The 26,341-nt window shown below is 38.6% G+C and overlaps 1 protein-coding gene across 3 annotated transcripts in view; it reads right to left on the bottom strand.

The window, feature by feature from the left end:
• ARHGAP32 (Rho GTPase activating protein 32) overlaps nucleotides 1-26,341 on the bottom strand; it is a 274,955-nt gene that overhangs the window by 129,988 nt on the left and 118,626 nt on the right. For 2 of the 3 annotated variants that reach the window (XM_037038281.1, XM_037038279.1), the window contains exons 3-5: nucleotides 14,145-14,236; nucleotides 13,527-13,568; nucleotides 13,072-13,156 (exon numbers count right to left, since the gene is read on the bottom strand). In XM_037038281.1, coding sequence (XP_036894176.1) covers nucleotides 13,072-13,156; nucleotides 13,527-13,568; nucleotides 14,145-14,236 — 219 coding nt within the window. The remainder of the gene's footprint in view (nucleotides 1-13,071; nucleotides 13,157-13,526; nucleotides 13,569-14,144; nucleotides 14,237-26,341) is intronic. The other variant, XM_037038280.1, reaches the window with a different exon arrangement.

The following is a 26,341-nucleotide window of genomic DNA, read 5'->3' as shown; positions in this document are numbered from 1 at the left end:
CACAATTAGCATCAGTGACAGGAGAAAAACTAGAAAATTCACAGATATGTGAAAATTAAACAATACACTCATGAACTACCAATGGGTCAAATGAGAAATCAAAGGGAAATTTGCAAATCTAGAAAATAGAAATACAAAAGCAGTTCTAAGAAGTGTATAACAATAGGAGTCTCAAAGAACCTATCTTTACACCTCAAAGAACTAGAAATAGATGAAGGAACTAAACCCAAAGTTAGGAGAAGGAAAGAAATAATAAAGATTAGAGCAGAAATAAATAAAACTAGACACTAGAAAAACAAGAAAAATTATCAATAAAACTGACTTTTTTTGAAAGGATAAACAAAACTGACAGACTTTCACTAGACTAAGAAAAAATGACAAGACTCAAAATTATAAATGAAAACGAGAAAATTACAACTGATATTAAAGAATTACAATAGATCATGAGATCACTATCAACAGTTTCTCGTACATCAACAGATTGGTTACCAGACAAAATGACTAAATTCTTAGAAACTACCAAGGCTGAATCATAAAGAAATAGAAATTCTGAATAACAAGAAAATTAAATCAGTACTCATAAACCTCCCCCCAAAAGTTCCCCAACTAATGAATTCAGTAGTGACTTTTATCAAACGTTTAAAGATGAATCAACAACAATCATTAGCAAACTCTTCCATACAAATGAATTGGAGAGAACAGTTACAAATTTATTTTAGAAGCTAGCATTACTGATATTAAATCAGTGAGGAGACTGCAAGAAAAGAAAATTGCAGACCAATACCCCTAATTATTATTAATGTACAAATTCTCAGCAGAATACTGGCAAACCCAACTCAGCGGCAGGTTAGAAAAGCAGACACCGTGATCAAGGGGCAGAGATGGCTCAGCAAACACAGGCCTGTCAGTGCAACGCCCTGCGAAGGAGAAACACCCTGAATTGCACAGAAACAGAAAAAACAGCCCTGCGCTGCCTTTCACTCTCAGTAAGTGTTTTCGATGTACGAACGTTTTTAATTTCGATCATGTTCCATTTATCTTTTTTTCTTTTTTGCCTTTACTTTGGGTACCACACCAAAGAAATCTTGCCAAATCCAATGTCATGAATATTTTCTGATATGTATTCTCAGTCTTATAGTGTCCATTTTCACATTTAGGTCTCACATCCATTTGTAGTTTTTTTCTACACTATGGTTTTTGCATGTGTACATCCAGCTCCCCAGCCCCAGTCATTGAAACGTGGCTGTTTCCTTCATTACACAGACTTGGCAGCCTCACTGCCAATCAATAGGCCGTAAATGTAAGGGTTTGCTTTGGGAATCCCTGTTCTATTCTGTTGGCCTTTCAATCTCTATCCTCTATCATTACCACATTGTTTTGATTACTTCAGCTTTACAGTAAGCTCTGATATTGAAAAATGTGAGTTCTTCAACTCTGTTCTTCTTCAGGATTGTTTTGGCTATTTAGGGTCCCTTGAGAATTCATATAAATTTTAAGATGAATTTTTATATTTCTGAAAAAAATGGCACTGGAACTTTGACAGAATAGATGGGAACACTTTGCAAAGTACTGTCATTTCAACAATGTGAAATCTTACAATCCATGAAATCAGGATGCCTTTATATTTATTAGGATTTGTCTAAATTCTTTCAGTGACAGGTTGTAGCTTTCTGTGTACAAGTCTTTCACATTTATTCCTAAGAGTTTTATTGTTTTGGATGCCATTGTAAATGGAAATATTTTCCTTTTCAGATTGTTCCTTGTTAGTGAATAGAAACATAACTGATACATGATTGTTAATTTTACATTCTACAACTCGGTTGAATTTATTCATTTCTAAGAGTTTTCTTATAAAATTATTTATGGTTTTCTACATATTACAGCATGTCATTTGTAAACAAAGATAATTTTGCTTCTTTCTTTCCAATTTTTTTTTCTTGCCTAATTGCTCTGCCTAGGACTACCAATTCTATGTTGAACAGAAGTGGTGAAAGCAGGCATTCTTATCTGCTCCTGATGTAAGGGGGAACACTTTCAGTTTTTCACCATTGATGTGATGTTAGCTATGGGTTTTTCATACTTGGCCTCCTGGTTTGCTGAGTGGTTTTATCATGATAGGGTGCTAAATTTGTCAGATATTTTTCCTGCACCAACAGAAATAAATGTGTGGGTTTTCTTCATTCATTCAGTTTATGTAGTGCATTACACTGATTATTTCATATGTTGAATCATCCTCATATCCTTTAGTTTGTGTTGATGAAAAATTCTGGAGATCAACAGTGGTGATTTTTGCACAACAGTTTGAATGTACTTATGTCACAGAGTTGTACTTGTAAAATGGTTTAAAAAAAATACAGAAAAGTTACCGTACTCTAACCCACCTTCCCCAAAGCAGAAGTCTCTCAGAAGTATTAAATTTAAAATGCAAAATTAAAATTTCATGAAATACCATGTGAAGTCATACAATGGAACATTATTTCATGAGAACAGCAATGAAGTACTGATACTGATGTAACTTAATTTTGAAAAGAGTACGATAAATGAAAAAGCCCATCACAAAAGACAGCATATTGTAAGATTTCATTTACATGAAATGCCCAGAACTGGCAAATCTGTAATGACAGAAAGTAGGTCAGTGGTTACCAGGGCTGCATGGGAGGAAAAGGACCACAGGTTTGGAAGGGGAAGGTAATGACTAATAATGGGTACAGGGTTTCCTTTTAGAGTGATGAAAATGTTCTAAAATTAGTCTTTGGTGATGGCTGCACAACATTGTGAATATACTAAAATAGAGTGCATTTATAATTATTAAATATATGGTAAATTTATGATATATCAGTTATACTTCAATAAATCTGTTTAAAAGTGTTTTAATGTGAAAAATCACTAGCATTTTAATAATTGATAGAATAAATTTTTAAAATAAATTTTTTTTAAATTCTCAATCATATTAGCAATAAAAACCGTAACTACCTAAAATTAACCCAGCAAAAATACAGAACATCAAAGAAAATCATCAAACATTATTGAAAAAATGTAAAGATATACATTCAAATTGTTTTGAAAATGCAATAATTATCCCTCAAAACCCATACATTAAATCCAATTCTTATCAAAATGTCAGTGACTTGTCTTTTTCTTCACAAGATTTGCCAGGGGAACCTAAAATGTATGTGGGGAAAAAACAGTGGCCCAAAATCACCAAGCTACTTTTAATGAAGTTGGGAAATTAGCCCTACCAGATTATCAGGAGTCGGCACAAGGCTACAACTCGGTGCCTCCCTGTAGGAACTTGCTACCCCTCCCATCAAGAGGTAGAGGCTTCCCCCCTTCCTTTAAAATTTACCCTATACTTACAACTTTTTGAACCAGTAAACCATGGAGAAAAACGTGTTCCTGAACTTCCAAGATGAGTGATTAGAAGATCTAATAGCTCCTGCTTACTCACTCTTCGAGCCCGAAGCCACGAACTGAAAGGTCAGTCGTGCGACTGGACAAAGAGCACAGGAAAAGGCCCTGAAGGCTGGAATACCAGGTGCAAAGGAAGACCACATGGGAGAATCACGGAAGCACCAGACACCCAGCTCCAGCTGCTGTCACTGCAGGACTGCAACTGCACGCAAGTTCGGGGAGACCGACTAAGAACTGCCCAAGCAAGTTGATCCAAGGAAGCATGAAAAATAAAATGCTTGTCGTGTAAGGCCATCAAGTTTTGAACTGCTTGTTATACACCAAGAGCAAGCAGAAATCTATTAATTAAAATGCAGTAATATTTTGGCAAAGGAGCAGTCCCTGGGTCAGAAAAGGCAGCCGGGCAGCTGACACACACAGCTGGACGTGGATGCGTGACTGACTGGGCCCCGCAAACCACTGGGACAGAGAACTAGCACTAGTATCAGTCAATGGTCTACGACAACTCACGGGATGTCCAAATGAATTAAACACCTCAGTGTGGAAATCGAAAATTTCAAACGTAAAATAATAAAAGTGTAAGAAAATATCTTTATATTTTCCCAGAGGACAAGGAAGAAGTTCTTAGCTAAAATATGAAAAGGGCAAAACAAAAGACTGATAAAACTGACTGTATCAAACATTTTGAAGTTATCACGAAAGGGACACCATAATCCAAGTGAAAAGGTAAGTTACAAACTGGGATAAAAATATTTGTAAGATACATTCGGCAGATTTTCAAACCATAATACAGGAGTGGGCGAAAATAGGTTTATAGTTGTGAGTAAACAAAACAGAGTTTGTTCTTGTGTTATTATTTATTAATTATTGTATTATTTACTTGTATTACAACTATAAACCTACTTTTACCCCCCACTGTATATAAGGGAAAATGCGACTGATATATGCCTAACCTGAACATCTTGAACATCCAGGTACTTTTGTACCTGGAACTGAAGTAAGGATCACCAATTATTTGGTGAATGACTGACTGAATGAATGGACATGGTCTCAGTGGAATACAACACTCATTTTCTAACCTAAGTTCGTTATCTCTCTGCACAGAGCCCCTTCTTCCTCCTCAATCCCCAAAGGAAATAAACAGCATCACCGCCCTACTCACCGCAGGTTCCCCGCCACTCCGCCTCTCCACACAGCCTTTCTTCTCACACACCCAGGGTCCAGATCCAAGCTCAACCTTCGATTCCATAAGTGATTCCATAAGTAATTCCTGACTCCTAAAACTGGCCTCTCACACCTGTTGCTTTCTTCCCACTTCTTCCCACTCTCCACCGCTCCTTCCCTGGTTCCTGGCCTCAGAGCACCTGGAGAGTCTAGGACAGACTGGGTGTTACAGTAGTCTTCTGCCTGGTCCCTCTCCATTTCCCTTACACACTGACCATGGTACTTCTGTCTCAAAGTCCCTTAATACTTTCTCAATTCCTACTAAGAAAGTAATTTAAATGCAAAGTCCAAAACCTTAGATGAGCTTTGAAGAATGGCATTTCTCCAAACATCTCCTAAACCACTTTTTCCTATAACAATTCTAACCCACTCCTGTCCTTCCTCCCCAGCTTCCTCTGTCCAAGCTAATTCTCTTTGTCTAAATGCTCTTTGCGTCTATCTTCCCAAGTCCAAAATCTATTTAATCTTCAGTAAAGCCTCCCCTGAATGCCACAAGAAATCACTTCTCTTGACTTTGGATGCCTACAAGCACTCTTACACCATGTATTATATTATTCGTAAGTTTATTGGTGCATTGCTTGTTTCCCTTGAAGAAAGAACCGCTCACAAGGTATTCAGTAAAACCTTTGAGTGAATTGTCTGTGGGTCTGAAGACATCCCATGCACAAGCCAAAACAGCCATGCTCCATGCAGTCCTTCAGCCACATGGTCTGACAGTACACATTTAAGAATGTTTAGGCTACATTTGCCTCTAGAATCCATTAACATAGTGACTAAAATTATTTTTTCTTCCATCAACTTAACAATATCTCAGTGCTCTGTCTATAAGAAGTGGGAAACAGAATTTCTAAGTCCCATACTTATAGATTCCTTACAAGTCTATTTTAGGAGTTATTTTTCCTATATTGAATTCACTTTTCTATTACCATGGAAACCCATCTGCAATTAGTGTTGTTAGAATCTTTAAAAATAAAACTCAATTCAGAAAGCCTTCAAGTATTCAGAAGACTTCTCTCAACATGGAGCATGGAAATCAACTGTAAACAAGGGTGGAATTACCATACGCCACGCCACCCACATTGAAAACTATTCACCAAAGCCTGATCACCAGACTACAAATGGGCACCGGAAGAGTTCTTTTAGTCATCTCTTATTTAGTTCTAATCTGGTTTCAATTTCACTGTGACTAACCTCTGGCATTTGTAAAGATTTCCTTCACTCCTGTAGCCTATAGTAGAGTTGGAGACATAAAAAATAATTTCTGTCTCACAATATTATGTGGCCCACTCATGCCCACCACCAACATCCTAATATATAATAGTGAAAATACTACTTTAAAACTCTTGAGTTGAGAATACCAAGTGGAAGCGTAACTCTACATTAGAGTTTCATCTTAAGTGAGTGATACGTGAACTAAGTTCTAAATTCAGCATATAAGGCAAAAATAAATAATAGACAAAAAATTACTTCAAATTTCTTTGGAAAAAGCTAGAGATCTACATGCATCTTAACAAGCCTAATATCCATTTCCCCAAGAACTGCAATAGATCACTGTTTCCTGGGCTGAACACCAAATTAGTCTCCTTCAGACACTAGAATCACCCTCAGCACGAAGCTATGCCCACAGCAAGATAAATACATGGGGAACGAGATGAAGAGACACATCGGCACATTCACATCTCCCGTCTTATACATGCTTGCTCCCAAACATAGACATGTCAGGGAACAATGCTTCACGGGTATTTCACATTTCTGTATGGTCAGGCCTTTCTGAGCACACAACTTTCATACCTGGATTAAAGGACAACTAAATAGCAACCGAAAAAATAGAGCCCTGCAGAGAGAGGAAAGCCTTCTCTCTCCCCAGGGCCGTATGTTCACATCCCAGCGTGTTTAAGAAACAGAGCCCTTTCCTTCCTCCCCCAACCTCCAGAGGATCTGTTTACATCCCAGAGCAAAGGTCTGCCTCAACACATCTGGAGAGGCACAGGGACAAAGGGCCAGCTATGCCATGAAAGCTCCCAGCTTTCTAATTTCAGAGTCTGTCCCTCGTGGTACAGTACGCCACTCACTTCTACACCCACGGTGTCTGGCTCTGATGCACCATCCCAGGGAAACCGGGGCATCCCCACACGAGCTACTCTCTGAGTAAATAAAAGGTCTGGTCTCTGACCTAGAGACCTCGGGGTGTTTTACAGTGTGAGTGTGTGTTGTCCATAACTGTAGTAAGCTGACTTGTGAGCTTATAAGTAGAGTACAATGTCAGGCCTTTACAGTTTCAGACTCAACAACATTGTTTTACGGAGCACATTCAGTCAAATTCTTGCAAGTAACTTACACGCATAATGTGACTCTGACAGGTCAGACCTTTTTTCACTGTTCAACCAATCGCACAACTCTTGGACTGGATAGTCTCAAATGAGACACTTGGGTGACAGAAGCACAGTTAACTCACCATGTGAACTTTTCATTCCAAGTCCACTCCTCAAATGACCATGACCTCTTGGCATAGGAGCTGGTACTAATTACTGCAGAATGTGCAAGAAAGTAGAGCTTAAATTTTCATTTGTTTTGGTTTGAGGAAAATGAAACTTTTCAGTAGGGGTGGGAATAGTAAAATGACCACAGTTTTTGTTTCAAATGGTTGTTATACATGTATGTACTTCTATATGATATTCTTAAACTTGAAATATCTACAAGTTAAACTTGAAATTGGAAGTAGCATTAACAGGATGGAAGAAATACCTTTTCATGGGCTTAATTCATTTTTATTAATGGCTGAAAGTCTCACAGACATGTACCAAAATTTTTTGCTAATACATTTTTCTATAAACTGCTATGGACCAGGGAAGTTAAGGGATTTATTTAAGATCACACTGCACTTTTACGCATCATACTCATTTACCTTTAACTACATTAAACATGTAGGACATTTCAAAACTACAGTTTTTTCCTTCTTATTAAAAGTAGTATTTTTGTCAGTTTACTCCTTTCCACTACCACCAAAGAATACGCACAGGGGCTTCATGGCCTCCATTCCACACAGACTCCACCACTTACCAGCTCTGAACTCTTTTTACCGCAATTTCCACGACGAAACTGTTGTGAAGACTTGATCAGACATTATACAGATAACACTTAGTATAATGATACTTAGTATTTTCTAGCCCACAGAAAGCACTGCGCAAGTGCTGGCTCACGTTCCTTTGTTATAATTCTGGTAACTTCATTTAAAAGGAAAAGTCAGGATTTTTATTTTATATCATCATCCTTCAACATTTTCACACTCAGGTCAAACATTACAACCTCTTCCCACATTTCTCAGTATCGAGGCAAGAGCATCTTATAGAAACGACAGCAGAAAACAACAGTAGTGTTTCTGAGGCCCTTACACAGCCACTTTAGCAGAGAACGCTCAGGAAACAGGTATTAATTAAATCCATACTTTTCCTATGCCTTTATTTCAGCTAAAACCTGATCTCTTGCATTCAGGGTAATTTAACTTAATGTTTTATATGAAATCAGATAAAAAGAAACACTAATTCCCAGCTTCAGATAACAGCAAACGTAACCACCCAAGTATCCCAGTGCCCCCCGCACACTAGAGGGCGGCACCGCGTACAGCACAGGAGGAAGAGAGCAAAGCCTCCTCGACAGATGAAACACAACGAGCAGATCACATTTTCGTGTGTTGCAAGAGATTTTTTTCCTTCTCACTGAAAAAATACTTTTCAAAATTTGAATAAATTTTGGTTTTAAACAGTAAAGATGACACAACAGAGAGAAGTGGAATCAAGACTAAATTTACAAAATCTAAAATAACAAGTCCTTTCTAGAAATTATCTTTTGGGGTTTTTTGAGGTTTCAATTTCACTAAACAATACATAATATAACACTCTGTGTCAAAACCTACAGAGTTTGTCCAAAGTACTATTTAGGGGAAATTTTTTAAAACTTAAATACTTTTTACAAATAGTAACATTGCCCTGGCTGCTGTGGCTCAGTGTACTGAGTGCCATCCTGAGAACCAAAGGGCCACTGGTTCAATTCTCAGTCAGGGCACCTGCCTGGGTTGCAGGCCAGGTCCCCAGTAGGGGGCATGCGAGAGGCAACCACACATTGTTGTTTCTCTCCCTCTCTTTCTCCCTCCCTTCCTCTGTCCAAAAGTAAATAAATGAATAAGAGTAATATATTGTAATAACTATGTATGGTATCAGATGGGTACTAGACTTATCAGGGTGATCACTTTGTAAGCTCAGGTATACAAATCACTATGTTTGCACACCTGAAACTAATAGACTAGTATAATATATATATTATACAAATATAACATTCAACTTTAATTGAGAAATAAAAATTATTTTTTTAAAACAGTAACTGAAAATGAGTAAAATATCAACAGTACCTATGGAGTTGATTTCTCTAAAGAAAAGAAGCATATACCGGTTCCCCTCAGTATCTGAAAGTAAAGGATTCCTATGGAACCTTTCACAAGCAGAAATGACATAAAGCAAAGAAGAAACTACTGTTAATTTAAAAGAAAAAATTCTGAGTGTTCTGAAACCCAAAATTCAACACATGCACAATGTTTTTACTTCATTCACCACAACTGAAACACTTCATTATGTCCAGTTTTACATTAAGCTCCCTCAGGCTTTCCGGATACCTTACGACAGACACATCTTGCTGACAGATGAACACAACAAATCAAGAAAAAGCACAGATGTGCACAGACGCAGTTCAAAGCTGCAGCTGGAGGTTGAGGTGCCGAGCGTGGTTCCCATAAAGGAGCCTGATGGGGCCGCTCTCACGGGCCTGCGTGCACATTGCCCTCTAACAGCGACGCAAAACAAATGCTGAACGCTGTTTCCATTTCCCCCCTTTTTCCATAAAAGTGAAAATCTTTCTCAGATTTCTTTCAGTTAGTGAACACAGGTACTAATGTAGGTCTTTTGTAAAAGGGAAAAGTGGGGTTAGGTGAACATTTGAAAAACTTGTAGAGAATAATATTAGTATTTGACAAAGTTGATTTATGATAAAGCTAGTTTTTGACCAGTAAATAAGTATACGTTTGCTATTCACAGCTCTTTTTCAGAAATAAAATAAAAAACAAAAAACTAAACTTTGAATTCAAGAAACAGACAAAATAACAAACACTAAAAAGCACAATTGAAAAAGTTATTGCTAAAAATTAACAATATGAACATTGAAAGGTCAGAAAACAGGGAGATAGGGAAGAAGAGAAGGCAAGAGGGAAGAAGACTGGTGGGCTCGAGCTGATCAATAAAATCACAGGCTGGTTTCTAAAAAAGACCAAATTTAATAATATATTGTGTAAAACTTATAATAAATTTTAAAAACTGCATTAAATGGGCAATTTCCTAAGGAAATATAAGTGATAAAAAATGACCTAAAGAGACATGAAAGAACTTGACAAGACCAATAACCAAATCATAAGTTGAAATGGCAACTAGAGATGAAGCCCTCAAATGGGAACCAGGCCCCAAACGTTTTAGAAAGAAAATTCTACTACACCTTCAAAAAACAGGTAATTCCAATGTCTACACACTATTTCAGGAAGTGTATTTTTAAAAGGGGGCAGATCCTTGAAATCCTCCTAACTCAGGCTAGTGGACAAGTACAGAATGAAGGTCAGCATCACTGATGAACACAGACCCAAAAAACATCAAGTCTTAATAGAGTAAAAAATTATTTTTAAAATATTTAACCTAATAGAGTATGTGCCAGGAATACAAAGGTGTTTGAACAATCTATTTCTATGACCAGAGTTAATTCTTTGCACTAATTTTTGAAGACAGTTTATTCACACTCTACAAAAGTGGACTAAACCAAGAACAAGGCACAGGCTCTTCTGACCCTCTTTTCCTCTTTGCCTCATCACACCCCAAACTCGTGCAAACCACAGCTCACAGCTCATCTACACCATCTTAGCTAGAAGGAACAGTGGCTGTCATCTTTCAGCATGCAGATAAGAGAAACAGGATCAGTCTCTCTAGTGGTCAGAGAGTATGTGTGCCACCACGGGAACATGCTCCCAGCTGGGCTCCCCACTGCACGGCACACCAATACCATTTCTCCCCACACAGCAATGCCGTCTTATGCCACAGGCCACAGCTGAAGATACTGAGCTGAGATTGGAACAGTAAAGTCAGATAATTTGATGGAAGTGTGCTAGAAATGAGCTGATATAGACTTTAAACACATCTGTGCACAAAAAAGCACGTGTTGCCAATTCTCCAGAAAAAATATGCACAGGCCAGGAATTATTTCATCAGGTAAGTGATTAAATTAAAAACAAGGAAATATTCAAGGATGCTCAGTGCCAATTCTGCTCTCAAAGGTGGAATACTCTATTTTTCAGATTAAGGGAGAAAAATTCTGTTTTACAAAACCCTGTATGAAAGAATATCACACTACCTTGCTCTAACCTCTAAACACGCTGTCATTTTTCTAGCCATCAAAGGTATTCCTTCCAAAATTATAACTACTACCTTCTTTCTACAAGTTCTCCCAAGTATTTTAGTATTTACATATAATTTTTTATAGAAACAGCATCTTGCTTTTCTGGAGCTCTTTTTAATTTATCAGAATAACATGAACAATGTTTCCACTTCTGTGAGTCTTCCACGTGGTGTATAGTGCTGCATACAATTTCCCTGTGTGAATAGCCCATAATTTGTGTAACCCATTCCTACTTTTGAACATTTATATTATTTCTAATAAAGAACTAGATGCAACATGAGAGGATTAACCTCCAAAACTTGTAAAGCATTACCATGAATAAGTAAGAAAAATGCAAACAAACCTATATAAAAACATGAGCAAGACTTGATCCAGAAGAGTTTAAAAATTAGGAATCTCAACTGCTGAGTGACATCTGAAAAGATGCTCACCTGCATTATAAATGAGGGGACTGAAAATTAAAATGTAGTGAGAGAATTCCATCTCCATCAAATTGGTGACCTGGCAAATGACGACCAACCAAGAGTCAGCAACGATGTGAAAAACAGCTCCCATTTACTGCTTGTGGGGGTATAAATTTGCCAATCACTTTAAAAAGTAGTTGGGCTGACTCAGTACAGCAGACGTGTGGGAACACTATACCCCTGAAATCCCCCACTCAGGGATATGCCGTGAGAAATGCCCACACACGTGCACCAGGATTCGCGCACGGCCATGTTCACAGAGTGGCTGCTTCACAGAGTCCAAAACTGGCAACAGTCCAAATTTCCAACAAAAAAGAAAGGATAAATTACTTGTGATGTATGCATGATATGAATTAATACACAGCAGTGAACTCAGCCAACTGTAACCACATGCATCTACAGTGATAAAATTTCACAGTGTTAAGTGAAAGAAGCAAGAAAGAATACTGCGTTGATGTTTCAAGCTCCCACCAGCAGCCCTAGTTCCTTCTTCTCCTGTTCCGCTTTTTTTTTTACCCATAGCTTGCGTCTTCTCGGCCATCCTCTATGTTCTTTAAGTATGGTCTTTGATTTTTGTTGTTCATTAATGCAGCCAACACACATAAAACTGCCTGATACCTAGAACTTGCTCAGTAAATATTTGCTGAAGTAATTAAATGATTCCTTCACATTAATTAGGGATTCATAAAGATAGCAAAACGATAAAAATATAAGGTAATGCATATTATCAAAGTCACGGTGTAAGTAATCTCTGGGGTAGGGAAGAGAAAGGCAACACAGCAAAGGTGCAGAAAATCTCTCAACTCTCAACCCGGGCTTTCAAAAGTGCGTGTATATATTTATATGTGTACACACACTCACACACTCACACACTCACACAAAGGGGTGGGCAGAAGTAGGTTTACAGTGGTTCACTCGGCGCACTCGGAGTGCGGGCCTTCAATGTCCACATGCTCTTGTTGTCTACTTGCTGTGCTCAAGCACACTTTGGTGCTATGTGCATTCTAACCCCACTTTTGCCCACCCTGCTGTGTGTGTGCATATGCGTGTATACATGTCTATATTCATGTATGCACCTATGCATGACATATGTCACAAGAAGGAAAAATACCAAAAATAAAGCTCCATTAGCATTTCCTTCCCAAACCCACCCCACTCCCCCGACTCTGACTCTGCACCGCTGTGAGCCAACACAAGCATCGGGAGCAGCCGGGATGGCTCGTGCTGTGAGCTGAGGCAAACTCCGTCCAGGGACCTGACAGGGATGTTTGGGTTTACATTAATTCCACCTTTGTTTCCAACTGAATTAGGAGCCATAGGACATTATTAGTACACATAAGAAAGTAAGTTTTCACATCAACCAGTAAGCCATCAACAGAAAAAATACTTCACCAGGCAGATGTGTGGATATGGATACGGGTAGATGTACATGGAGATAGATAATAGGTATAATCTTAACTCAGTATGGAGGAAATATTTCAACCCTTACCTGTATGCTGCCAAACTCGACATTCTCATAGTGGAAATGCGCACACTCAGCCATCTTCGGAAAGTGACCTTTAGTGAAGGGTAACCTGCAGTACATGAAATACACACGTGAGGTACAGACACTGAGATGGTGGACATTACTAGCCTAAGGAGAAAATAAAATGGATTTAAGAGCTCGTGCAAGCCAAACTATTTAATAAGCACATGCGCATGAGCACACATATACCCACACAAACCTTTTGAGAAATAAACTGAATCAAATGAAAATTATGTTTAGTGCACAGTCAGAAAACAAAAGAAAATAAAAAAGAAAAAGCATCACTATACTCTCCTAACCGTGACCCAAGTCAATGCCCATAGAAAATCTATGCTTCCAGGGGATGGTATGGAAACGGAGAACAGCCAGCTTTACGGGGAAGCAGCCTCCCCGCCACAACATACAAAGCCAGACTTTACCTGTGGATGTTGTCGCAGCCCATCAGTCCTGGGGGGGTGGGTCTGGATGCAGAATGAACATTTTTATCCTTGTCTTTTCTATACTTACAATGTAAACACAGCTATCTAACCCTCTACCAGGTGGAAAGATGATTTTTCTGTTTAAAACTGAAAAAGCAGACACCTGAAGATATTTCACCTAAGTAACAACTACTGGCATCCATTGCAGCCCTCTCAAAGGCAAAGCCGAGACCCAGCAATTCTCATAACGCAAACCACAAACCTCACTTTTCTAAATGGATGACAACACGTGTCAAAGGTATCTAGAAGGACATACTTGGGTGGTCCTGTTGAACAAATGCAACCTAACAGACAATGACACTTAAGTTGTCATAATGCCATAATGTCAATGACATAAAGTTGCAAGAATAAAATTAAAGTATATTTATACACCAGAGACAAACTTCAGATCTCTTCCACTAATCGCTGAGTCATAATTCAAGGCTTACCGGTGTAATTTAAAGTATGGAGAATAAGGACTTACTTAGTAAGAAATCTAAAGAAAAGTTTTAAGAGAACTAAAGAACTGATCTCCATTGATAGCAACCCATTCAGAAACCACTGTGAAGTCACACTTACTTTTTCACATGTTTGACCTTCATACTAGCTGTGCTGCCACACGTCTTAAGACTAAGGTCTCCGGGAATTTCAGGAACGTCTGCTCCTCTCGCCTTCAAAATAACAAGAACAAAAGATGCATGACTATTCCTTTAACATGAACATGTTTTTAAAAGCAGAGCATACAGTTAACTTCAATGGTTCTGCTGACTCTGTACCAAGAGCAATACATTCTGATTTAAGAATCTCTCCATAATTATGACTCACTGAGTTTTAATTAAGACAAAGTATTCACCTAATTTAAATAGTTAACTTTACTGTATGAGGAAACATTTTCTGTGAGAAGAATTTTCATGCTGTTATACTCAAATTTCAAAATCAGCTATTATGGGTCTCAGCACAACCTTAAATCTCCCCAGGAAGCTGGTGGAATAAAGTAACCTTGGTTCCAATGGTTAGTAAAAGGTAAAATGGCAGTATGAACCTAATTAGGAGCTCAGGACAAGTATTTCTCACACCAGACTCTGAAAGTGGCATCTCCAAACTTACCCCTTCACCTACCACATTTTCATGCAGCGATTTTTCTAACTCTATTGACACATTCGACTGCAAGGTCCTTCACACTCTGAACGAAATAAACAGCAAATCCAAAAATCCACTATTATTTTTACCTATGATTTTAATTAAATTTATTGGTGTGACATTAGTTAATAGGATCACATATATAAGTTTCATGTGTGCATTTCTATGATACAAGATCTGTATACTGCGCCGTGTGCCCACCAGCCAAACTCAAACTACCTAGGCTTCATAACCTTGATCATCAGAGCCAATGTCACATGATGCGATAGGGAAGAGTGACACAGGCTGAGCACTTAGATTGAGTTAAGAGGAGATTCGAAAAGAAGATGCGATAAATATATACAATGGATCCTATCCAGCCATAAAAGAATGAAATCGTGCCATTTGTGACATGATTGGACCTTGAGGGCATTATGCTAAGTAAAATGAGTCAGATAAAGAAAGACAGACACCATATGGTCTCACTTAAATGTGTCATCTGGAAATACAAACCAGAAAAAAAGATAGAGGACTTGCGGCCAAGATGGAGGCGTAGGTGGAAACACTGTGCCTCCTCGTACAACCAAGTTTAAAGACAACAGTTTTAGTAACAAAATCGCAGCCAAAACACAGAAAATTGAACTATACAGAAGTCCGACAATAACGAATCATTCAGCCAGACTGGTAAGAGGGGTGGAGTCAGCATCTGGTGGAGCGGGGTTGGGCAGGAAAGATGGTGCAGACCAACCCAGACACACAGGCAGTGGTTGGCAGATCCCAGGTGTGGGGTGGCAACAGGTGGACCCAATGAGGGTGCAGGGAGGCTGGCTGACCGCAGTCACACATCCACATGCAGATAAACCAAGCGAAGGAGTGAGCAGTGAGATAGACTGCGCAGGCTAGGGCCCCAGCAATGGAAATTAGAGCTCAAAGCACCAATTGGAAAGACTTTTGAGGTCGAGGTGCCCGGAGAGGCTCCCAGGCTCACAGAGAGTTTGTTGGAGAGACCCACAGGGTCCCAGAGGGTGCACAGCCCACACACGCGGGAGCCGGAACCAGGGGGGCCAGGTTTGCTTGCAGGAAGCAGCAGAGGGGACAGAAATCAGAGAGAGAGCAAAACAAATGTCACTGCCCCTCTCTTGCTCCGCCCCCACATACAGCATCACAACTCAGCAACCGGGGTAGCCTCATCCTGGTGAACACCTAAGGCTCCGCCCCTCATACGTAACAGGCGCGAACAGCCCAAAACATTATGGCTCAAGAAGAACAGCTCAAAGCCCCAGAGCCAATAATTCTAAGTGACCAAGAGATAGCCAACCTCTCAGATTCACAGTTCAAAACACTGGTGACCAGGATGCTCACAGAACTGGTTGATTTCAGTCACAAATTAGAGGAACAAATGAAGGCTAAACTAATTGAAATGAAGGGAAATGCACAGGGAACCAATAGTGATAGAAAGGAAACTGGGACTCAAATCAAGGGAGTAGACCAGAAGGAAGAAAAAAATGACCAAACAGAAAAGAAGAAAGAAACAAGAATTCAAAAAAATGAGGAGAGGCTTAGGAACCTCCAGGACATCTTTAAACGTCCCAACATACGAATTATAGGGGTACCAGAAGGGGAAGAGGAAGAGCAACAACTGGAAAACTTATTTGAACAAATAATAAAGGAGAACTTCCCCAATCTGGCAAAGGAAATAGACTTTCAGGAAATCCAGGAAGCTCAGAGAGTGCCAAAGAAGTTGGACCTAAGAAGGAACACACCAAGGCACATCATAATTACATTAGCCAAGATTAAAATGAAGGAGAGAATCCTAGAAGCAGCAAGAGATAAGGGGACAGTCACCTACAAAGGAGTTCCCATCAGACTGTCAGTGGATTTCTCAAAAGAGACCTTACAGGCAAGAAGGGGCTGGAAAGAAGTATTCCAAGTCATGAAATCCAAAGACCTACAGCCAAGATTGCTCTATCCAGCAAAGCTTTCATTTAGAATGGAAGGACAGATAAAGTGCTTCTCAGATAAGGTCAAATTCAAGGAGTTCATCATCACTAAGCCCTTATTATATGAAATGTTAAAGGGACTTATCTAAGAAAGAGAAGATAAAAAATATGAACAGTGAAAGAACAGCAAACTCACAGTTATTAACAATCACACCTAAAACAAAAGCAAACTAAGAGGACAACTAGATCGGGAGCGGAACCATAGAAATGGAGATCACATGGAGGGTTAGCAACAGGGGAGTGGGAGGAGGAGAAGGGGGGAGAAAGTACAGAGAATAGGTGGCACAGACGGTAGGTAGAAAATAGACAGGGGGAGAACAAGAACACTATGGGAAATATAGAATCTAAAGAACTTGTGATACATGGACATAAATGAAAGGGGGAGAATGGTGGGGGAGGGATGTGCAGGGTGGAGGGGAATGAAGGGGGGGAATAGGACAACTGTAATGGCATAATCAATAAAACATATTTTTTTAAAAAGCTAGAAATACTGAGAAGAGATTGATGTCTCACAGAGCAGGGGGGTAGGGAGTGGGTGAAATGGGTGAACGGGGTCAAAATGCACAAACTTTCCGCAACAAAGTAAAGAAGTCTGGGGGTGTCAGGTACAGCTAACAACACTGTATTGCATATTTGAAAGTGGCTGAGAGTACATCTTAGAAGTTCTTATCGCACAAAAAGAAAAAGTTTGTGATATGCACAGTGATGAATGTCAACTAGACTGACCGTGGGGATCCTTCTGCAATGTGTTCAAATATCGAGTAATTACGTTGTGCACCTCCTCCACTGAAGCCTGTCCTGATAACTTGGCCAAATCTTGATATTTTCTCTTACTAATCTCCCATAGGACTCACCCTCCATACAGCAAGTTGAAGCATTTTATTATATTATTATTCATATTTTATTGAAAATTGCTTTGTCTCTTATCAATTTTTCCACTCATCAAGAGGATAACTTCCTTGGGCAAGAGCTAATGGAGTGATAAATGTACATATTCTATTAATACCTGACATCCTCAACCCTCAATACAACACTAAAACTTAATAGCATTCAAGAAAAACACCCAAAGAAACCCAGTATTGCTAACTGCCCTAGAAAAGCAAATCAAGACTTTTATCTCTCATCTTATGATTCTCCTGGCTAATAAGCAATATCTATGAAAGTCTATAGTTAACAAAATAAAATTCTTCATGTTAAAAGCCCTATTTTTATGACTAAAAATATTTTACTAATACTATTTTTACCAAAAGGTTTACTTTACTTTATGATTTTTTGCCTTTTTTTATTGTTGTTCAAGTACAGTTGTCTCCATTCCCCTCCCCACTCTCCCCTGCCCCACAGACCCCCACCCTCAATCCTACCGCCCTATGGTTCATCCATGGGTCCTTTGCAGATGTTCCTTACAACCCTTCTCCTTCTTCCCCTGTCCCCCCTCCCCTGTACTGCTACTATTCTCATGAACACTGCTAACTAATACTCCAGAAACACTGACCCAACTTACAGTGCCACCAACCATGTACATGAATACCTATTTTCTCACAACCTCACAGACACTGAATATTACCAATCCTTATCTTCATATTCCGATGGGATTAGCTCCTTATCTTTCTTGTCTAATTAAATAAGTAAAAGAGTTGACTAAGGTTTCACATTTTTAGCAGGCATCTGTATTACAGTGTATATATATTTAGTTTTAGATTCCGCTCTTTTAGGTTTTTCAAAGAAAAGAACATTTTTTAAAGTCAAAGGTAGAAATATTTGTCTGACATATAAATATTGAGATATAGTTTCCCACAAAAATTATAAACCTGGAAGGTCTAGCCATTACAAGTCTTGATTTCAAGACTTACTATAAAGCAACAGTAATTTAAGTCACTGTGGTATTGGACTCGAATGAACAAGTTAAGTAAATGTGTTAGAAAGTCTGGGGAAAGCCACGTATGACAACGAAACTTGACTTGTGACAAAAGCAACAATTCAATTAAAAAGTATAGTACTATGTCAATAAATTAGATTGGCACAGTTTTCTAAAGTATACAAAATAAAAATAAACCTTGAGCCTTCTATAAACAGTAAACACAAAAAGTCATTCAAGGTGGAAATTCACTCACTCAGTGTGAAGATTTAATGCATCTAAGATTGAACATCGAAGAATAAATCTAACATAAAGAAAAATGCCTTAAACAGAAAACAAAAGCACTACTTATAGGAAAAAATGAATTTAATTACATCCAAATTAAAAACCAGAAAGCCATATTAAAAAAAAACTCCTTGTAATAAAATAAAAACTAACAACCCAATTTTAAAAGCCAAAAATCTAAACGGGTACTTCATAAAAAGGATACCAAATGGCCAATAACTGTAGATACTCAAGGCCATTACTCAGCAAGAATGCAGAAGAGGGTCATAATGGGGTAATACTGCACACTCTCCAAAGAGCTAGAGAATTTTTTTAATTAAAATACCCAAGTTGGCAAAAAGACATGGAGCACTAAAACTCTCACGTAGTGCTGACTGAAGTATAAAATACTAAAAGCCACTCTGGAAAACTGTTTAATAACTCCTATTAAATTAAACATGCAACTAACCCCGTGATCCTGCAACTGCACTCCCAAAGGCAGACCCCAAAGTGCTCCGTACGTACACAAATATGTGCAGAAACGCTCATAAGAGCTTTTGTATAATCACCAGAAATCGGAAACAGCACAGATACACGGAAAAAGGGAGGGGTTGACTAAATGATGGTATATTTATGCAATGGAATGCTGGCTTGAGAAAAGGGTGTTTATTAACATACTAAACAACATGAATAAATCTATCCCCTACTATAGTATGTGTAAGTGTGTGAGTGTATTTGGCTTCAATTAAAAATTAACAGAAAAATACATCAATAGAATTTGTTATGACACTTAAGCTGGTTCTACATTTGTCTAAAATATTTGTAACTGGAAAGACAATGAGGAAAGAGAAAAAGAAGTGTTTCAAAGAACACAAACAGAAGACTGATTTCTAACACATAAGTTAACAGACACCAAAACCATTAAGAGACTTTAGGACACCAGCAAGGAGAAGACTGAGACAACCAGAAAAGCTGTCTAAACATATAAACCAGCTGTTCTAAGCACCAAAGTACAATCATACAGAAAAGACATAAGAGGCCATGATCGTTGAGAGAGATAAATCACCTAAGACGAACTCCATGTTCGGCCAAACCCTGATAAAGGAAAGGCTTAGCAGCAGTGGGGGAAGAGGGCACGCCCACCTGTTACATCCTCAGGACTGCGTGTGCGGAAAGCAGAACACTCGGACTGAGTTCTCTCGATTGCTTTTTAAAATTGTCAGCACAGAATGTCAATCCAGAAAACTTATTTCAAAAAAAGACTGTGAGGATTCTAGTCTCTTCTACTGTGTATAATAAAAACTACAGAAAACAAAATTAAATAAAATAACAACCAGCAACTACCTGAGAATTCTAAAAACGTTAATATGGCAAGTGGACTGGAAAGCAAAGTCAAAAGGTGAGGAGTGACTGACAGCACACTGGCCGCGGGGCTTCCTTGCTTCCCCCACATCCACCTTACCCATCACCTCTTGGAATTGCCCAAGGAGAAGCTGAATTATGATACAGGCAACAAGCAATAAGCAAAACACTTAGGAAAATACAATTTCTGGCCACAGGAGTTCAAAATGCCCCTTGGATATGGAAAAATAGCCAAGAAATTTCTTTTTTCCCCTCTTCTCTCCCAGCCTGGTCCAAGGACAGATTTGAGATCAATACACTTCAGCTGTAGCGGGGTCATAGGAGACCCTGGGGGGGAAGCCATTCTTCTGAACAGAAAAGCAGTAAGAGAAGACTCTGTTGTGTAAAGACTGGCAGGAAAATCCTTTTATGTTTTTTCCCTCTTCTCTCACTATTTAGGCCTGATAGGGGCCCCAGCCAGGAAAAACTCTGGGCAGTACAGAGACTAAAACTCCCAGGGAACTTCTTCCTTCCAGCCAGAGAAGTCAGGAAAAGCACCCTCTGAGAGCAGGCAATGTACACAAAATTGAAAGTGAACTGATGTTGAAATCACTATCCAAACAAGTCTAGATAGAAACATCCATCTAAACCCCACCAGGTTAATGACTGATAAAACAGAAAAGCCAAGATTCTCCAGAGGATTTCACTAGGAGTCAGTTTCATAACATGATAATCGAAATATCCACGACGCAATAAAAAATTACTGCATAAACCACAAACCAGTAAAATATGAGCAATTCCCCCCAGAAGAATGTTGGATTTATCAAAGGCTTTAAAACATATGTTATAAACATGCTGTATTAGATACTGGAACCAGAGGAAAGACAAAAACTCTTATGAAAACTGTATCTATAAAACAATACCAACCTGTAGATAGGACAAGGGTCTCAAGATCTGAGCAGTTCTTACTAAATGCTACTGTTGCTAAATGTTAAAAGGGTACCCCAGTATTTTTCAGATCCATCTGTAAATAAGATGAGCTTGACAGAAATTCAAGGAGATAAGTGTAGCCAACAAGAGGAAGAAATTAGCATGAAATTAATCAAATAGTATATATAAGCATTGGCTGAGTCTCCCTTTGCGGAGACAGAGCTTTGCTTGAGTTGGTTGTCTCCTTTACTTACTGCAAGCAAGTGAACAAACCTTGCAACAACCACATCTCCTGAAATAGAACACCCCAAGCAGTGAAATCCTAGTATTTGGTAGCAACATGAAAGTTTTAAAACTGAAAAATATGGTATCTGAAATAAAAAATAGAGGCTTGGCTCAGTAGAAGAATAAAGATGACAGAGTATATGACATTAGGCAAAACAAAGTATCCAATCTGAAAAGATAGCTAAAATTTTTTTTAAAGATTCAAAAATATGAATGGACTGGTAGATACTCATGGAGAAGAAACATATTGGCATAGGAAAAAAAACTATTTAAAGCAATAATTCCTGAAAACATTATAAATTTATCAAAACATATTTATAGATTCAAGATCACAAAAAAATATCAAAGAAAACCACAAAACCAAAACATAATAATCAAGCTCTTGAAACCAAATATGAGACAAGTGTCTTGAGAGGAGCCAGAGGAGGGGAAAAAAGGCATATTACATACAGTTCAGTGGTTTAAACGACTGCATTTCTCAAGTTATAAAATGCTGAAAGAACACTCAATCCAGAAAACTGCATCCGGTGAAACTATCTTTCCAAATTGGAGTAAAAATATGAGCACACTCAGGTGAAAAGGAATTTATCACCAACAGGCCCTTTCTTGTAGGAAAGGTTGGAAGAAGTTCTTCCTGTGAAGGAGAACATTACCAGGGTAAAACGCATGTGTTCTGCTTGGAAGGAAGGGCAACGGAAATGGTGAATGGTTAGACAAACGTAACAGATCATCAATATCTTCTTCATTTCTCTGGGCAAGTTCAAAGAAAAGACAACAGCACTGTGTGATATATGCTGATGGGATGCTTCTAAAAACTGCAACACACAGGGGAAAATAAAGGTACCTACATGGGTAGCAGAGTGGCCACATTCCACTTGGAGTGTAAAATTAGAGTTTTAAGTAGAATGTAAAAATTTAGAAAAATGGAACAAATAATACAGAAAAAAAGGGACAAAACACCCTAACCAGGCAGATTATTCCAGGAACGCAAGATTGGTGTAACACCTGGAATCAACACAACAGCTAATCACATTAACAAAAAAAGAAAGAAAAGAACGATGTGGTCATCTTCTAGGAAGTACACATTTGAAAAAAATCCCCAACCCTATTCATGAAACAATAAACATCAATAAACTAAAAACAGAACATCCTCAATGTAATATTTTAAAAAGTACCCAGAAAAAAACTACAGAAAATATGCTGCTGAATGGGGAAATACTTAAAGTTTCCCCCAATATCAACAATACAAGGATGTATGCCATTACCATACCTACTCACCGTCACCCTAGAGTGCCTAGCCAGTACAATAGGAGAAGTTAAAAAAAAAAAAAATGTGGGATTCACAAACTCTTAGAATTAACCAAATAATTTAATTTATCAAGGTTTCTGGCCATAAATTTACAAAAATTAATTACATTTCAACAAAGTAGCAACAAACAAATAGAAAATAAAAGTTTAAAACAATAGCTATATAAGAACATTAAGAGAACATCAAATACCTAGGAACATATATAATAAAATACATAAAAGAGCCCTACACTAAAAACTACATTTTTCAAAATTTAAGAAGATGTAAACTAATATATGAATAAATATCTTTATTTGTATGGATTGAATGACACAAGCCTGTCGGGGTGCCGGTTCTCCCAAGATCATCTATAGGTTTATCTGAGTAGATCAGCAAACCAATTTTAAGAATTTATACAGAAATACAAAAACACGTGGAAATGCCAAGTCAAGAAGAGCAGAACTGGAAGACTTGCTCTACCAGGTATCGAGATTTACTACAAAATTATAATTGAGACAGTGTGGCATCTGCCAGAGAATAGAAAAGTGAACCAGAAGGCCCATAAGGAAATTCAAGCAGCAGCCAATAATATGGTCATCTGATTCACGACAAAGGCAACAGTGCCGTTAACTCAGAGGAGAGACAGTCACTTTAACATATGCACTAAGTCAATCGAATTTCCAAAGGATAAAAGTGACTGTTGATTCCCTATCTCATATCACACACAAAGTTCAATTTTAAGTTAGGTCATAGACCCAAACATAAAAAGTAAACATGTTCCTCAACACAATACTTTCATAACTTTGGAATGGGCGACTACGTCTTTAAAATACACGGGAAAAAATAATAATTACAATAAAAAATGTTTTAATAAATTGGGACTTCACTAAAGCTAAGCATGTGAAAAGGCAAGTTGGAATCTAAAAGAAGGTACTAAAAGGTACTAAAGGTCATATATATCTACTATCCATAATTTATGAAGAACTGTGGAATGGTACATTTACACAAGGGAATACTACACAGCAGAAAGAAAGAAGGAGCTCTGACCCTCTGCAACATCATGGATGGAACTGGAGAGCATTATGCTGAGTGAAATAAGCCAGGCGGTAAAAGACAAATACCATATGATCTCACCTATACATAGAACCTAATCAACAAAACAAGCAAGCAAAATATAACCAGAGACATGGAAATAAAAAACAAACTGAGAGTAACCCAAAGTGAAGGAGAAGGAGAAAACCGGGTGAAAAAGGCGAAGGGTCATCAAGGAGCATGTGTAAAGGACCCAGGGACAGAGCCAAAGTTGGGTAGGATCAAGGGTAGGAGGTGGAGAGGGGTGGGTCAGGGGACAACAAAGACAATGGTACTTGAACAACAATAAAAATATATCTAATTTAAAAAAGAACTTCTAAAATTTACCTTTTTAAAAATTGGCAACCCAACAGAAGAAAAATACATGGCTTGAATGAACTTCTCACAGAAAAAGACATCTCAATGTTCAATAAGCAAATGAAATGGTACTAAACATAAATCACCGTCACAGAAACACAAATTAAAAACACAATGATGTTCCTTTACACACACAACAGCACACAACCACAAAGAGCACATACTGAGGATGTCACCTAGAGGAACAACGGCTGCCTTTGGTGGAAAGTACAGACTGAGCGGTATGCAAGGGAGCGTTCTGAATTTCAAGAAAAGTTGTACATTTAAATCTGGATGGCAGTCACATGGGAGAAATGGAAGTGCAAATTCATCGAGCTCTGCATAACATTTGTGACTTCTTTGTATGTTATACCACAATGACAACTGATAGAAAAAAAATTAAATGTGAAAAAGCAGACAATATGAGGACAGAAAATTATAGGTTAATCTCATTTATTAAACACAGATGCATAAAAACATACTCAGCAAAATAGCAATACAGATCTATCATTGTATTAATTTTTAGAAATATATCATAACCCAAGTGAATTCATTCCAGGAATTCGAGGACAGATTAACAATAGAAAATTCATTATTAGTAATAATTAAAATTAATTATGAAAAAATATTATATTGTTGCAACACATGCAGAATATTATCTGATAAAACTCAACCCCTGTTCATGATAATAATGTCTAGTAAGACTTTTCATTGAAAATAGTAAAGACACCTTTATCTCTGGTCTCAAAAAATATTGCCAAAATAATTTTATTTTTTAAATATATTTTATTGATTATGCTATTACAGTTGTTCCATTTCCCCCCTTCACTCCTCTCTCTCCTGCATACCCCCTCCCACCCACATTCCACCACTTTAGTTCATTTTTATGGGTCGTACATGTAAGTTCTTTGGCCTCTACATTTCCTATACTATTCTTACCCTCCCCCGTCTATTTTCTACTTACCATCTGTGCTACTTATTCTCTGTACCTTTCCCCCCCTCTCCTCCTCCCACTCCCCTGTTGATAACCCTCCATGTGATCTCCATGTCTGTGTTTCTGTTTCTGTTCTAGTTGTTTCCTTAGTTTGCTTTTGTTTTTGTTTTAGGTGTGGTTGTTAATAATTGTGTTTGCTGACAGGTTGGGACTTCCACCAAGATGGAGGCATAGGTGGAAACATTGTGCCTTCTCCCACAACCAAGTTTGAATACAACAAAGGTTTGGAGAAACAAAGACACAACCAAAGGACAGAAAATTGAATTATACGGAAGTCCGACTACATCTAACCCTTCAACAGGGACGGCAAGAGGGGTGGAGCCAGCAGCGAGCAGGGTTGGGGAAGGACAGGTCCCCCCACCCAGGCGCACAGGCAGCTGAAAACAGTTGGGGTGCAGGGCAGACTGACCGTGGGCGCACATATGCGCACAGTGAGACGGACCACGCAGGCCCCAGGGGGCGAGGGCTGGCAGTGGTGGCACACTCGAGTGCAGTGGGACGGAAGGTGTGGGCCCGGTGACGGCAGCAACTGCGGCACGGGTGAGGGCCGAGGCGGCAGGTGGCAGAAAGGACGCCATAGTCCCTCTTTGACCCCGCCCCCACATACAGCATCACAACCCAGCGACTTAGTTGCCCTGTTCTACTGAACACTTTAGGGCTCTGATCCTGCTATGGAACAGGCACGAACAGCCCAAAAGATGGTGCAAGAAGAACTCAAAGTCCCAGAGCCAATAACTCTAAGTGACCGACAAATTGCCAGCCTCTCAGAAGCACAATTCAAGACACTATTTATCAGGATGCTCACAGAACTGGTAGATTATAGTCACAAATTAGAGGAACGTATGAAGGCTAAACTAATTGAAATGAAGGGAGATACACAGGAAACCAATAGCGATGGAAAGGAAACTGGGACTCAAATCAATGGAATGGACCAGAAGGAAGAACGAAAAATCCAACCAGAAAGGAATGAAGAAATGAGAATTCAAAAAAATGAGGAGAGGCTTAGGAACCTCCAGGACATCTTTAAACGTTCCAACATCTGATTATAGGGGTACCAGAAGGGGGAAAGAAACAGCCACGAGTGGAAAACTTATTTGAACAAATAATAAAGGAGAGCTTCCCCAATCTGGCAAAGGAAATAGACTTCCAGGAAATCCAGGAAGCTCAGAGAGTGCCAAAGAAGTTGGACCCAAGAAGGAACACACCAAGGCACATCAGAATTACATTAGCCAAGATTAAAATGAAGGAGAGAATCCTAGAAGCAGCAAGAGA

The sequence above is a fragment of the Sturnira hondurensis genome, unplaced genomic scaffold (genome assembly GCF_014824575.4).
Source record: "Sturnira hondurensis isolate 20B ecotype Veracruz unplaced genomic scaffold, ASM1482457v3 Scaffold0024152, whole genome shotgun sequence".
NCBI classification, from domain to species: Eukaryota; Metazoa; Chordata; class Mammalia; order Chiroptera; family Phyllostomidae; genus Sturnira; species Sturnira hondurensis.
This window is presented reverse-complemented; position numbering and strand designations above follow the sequence as displayed.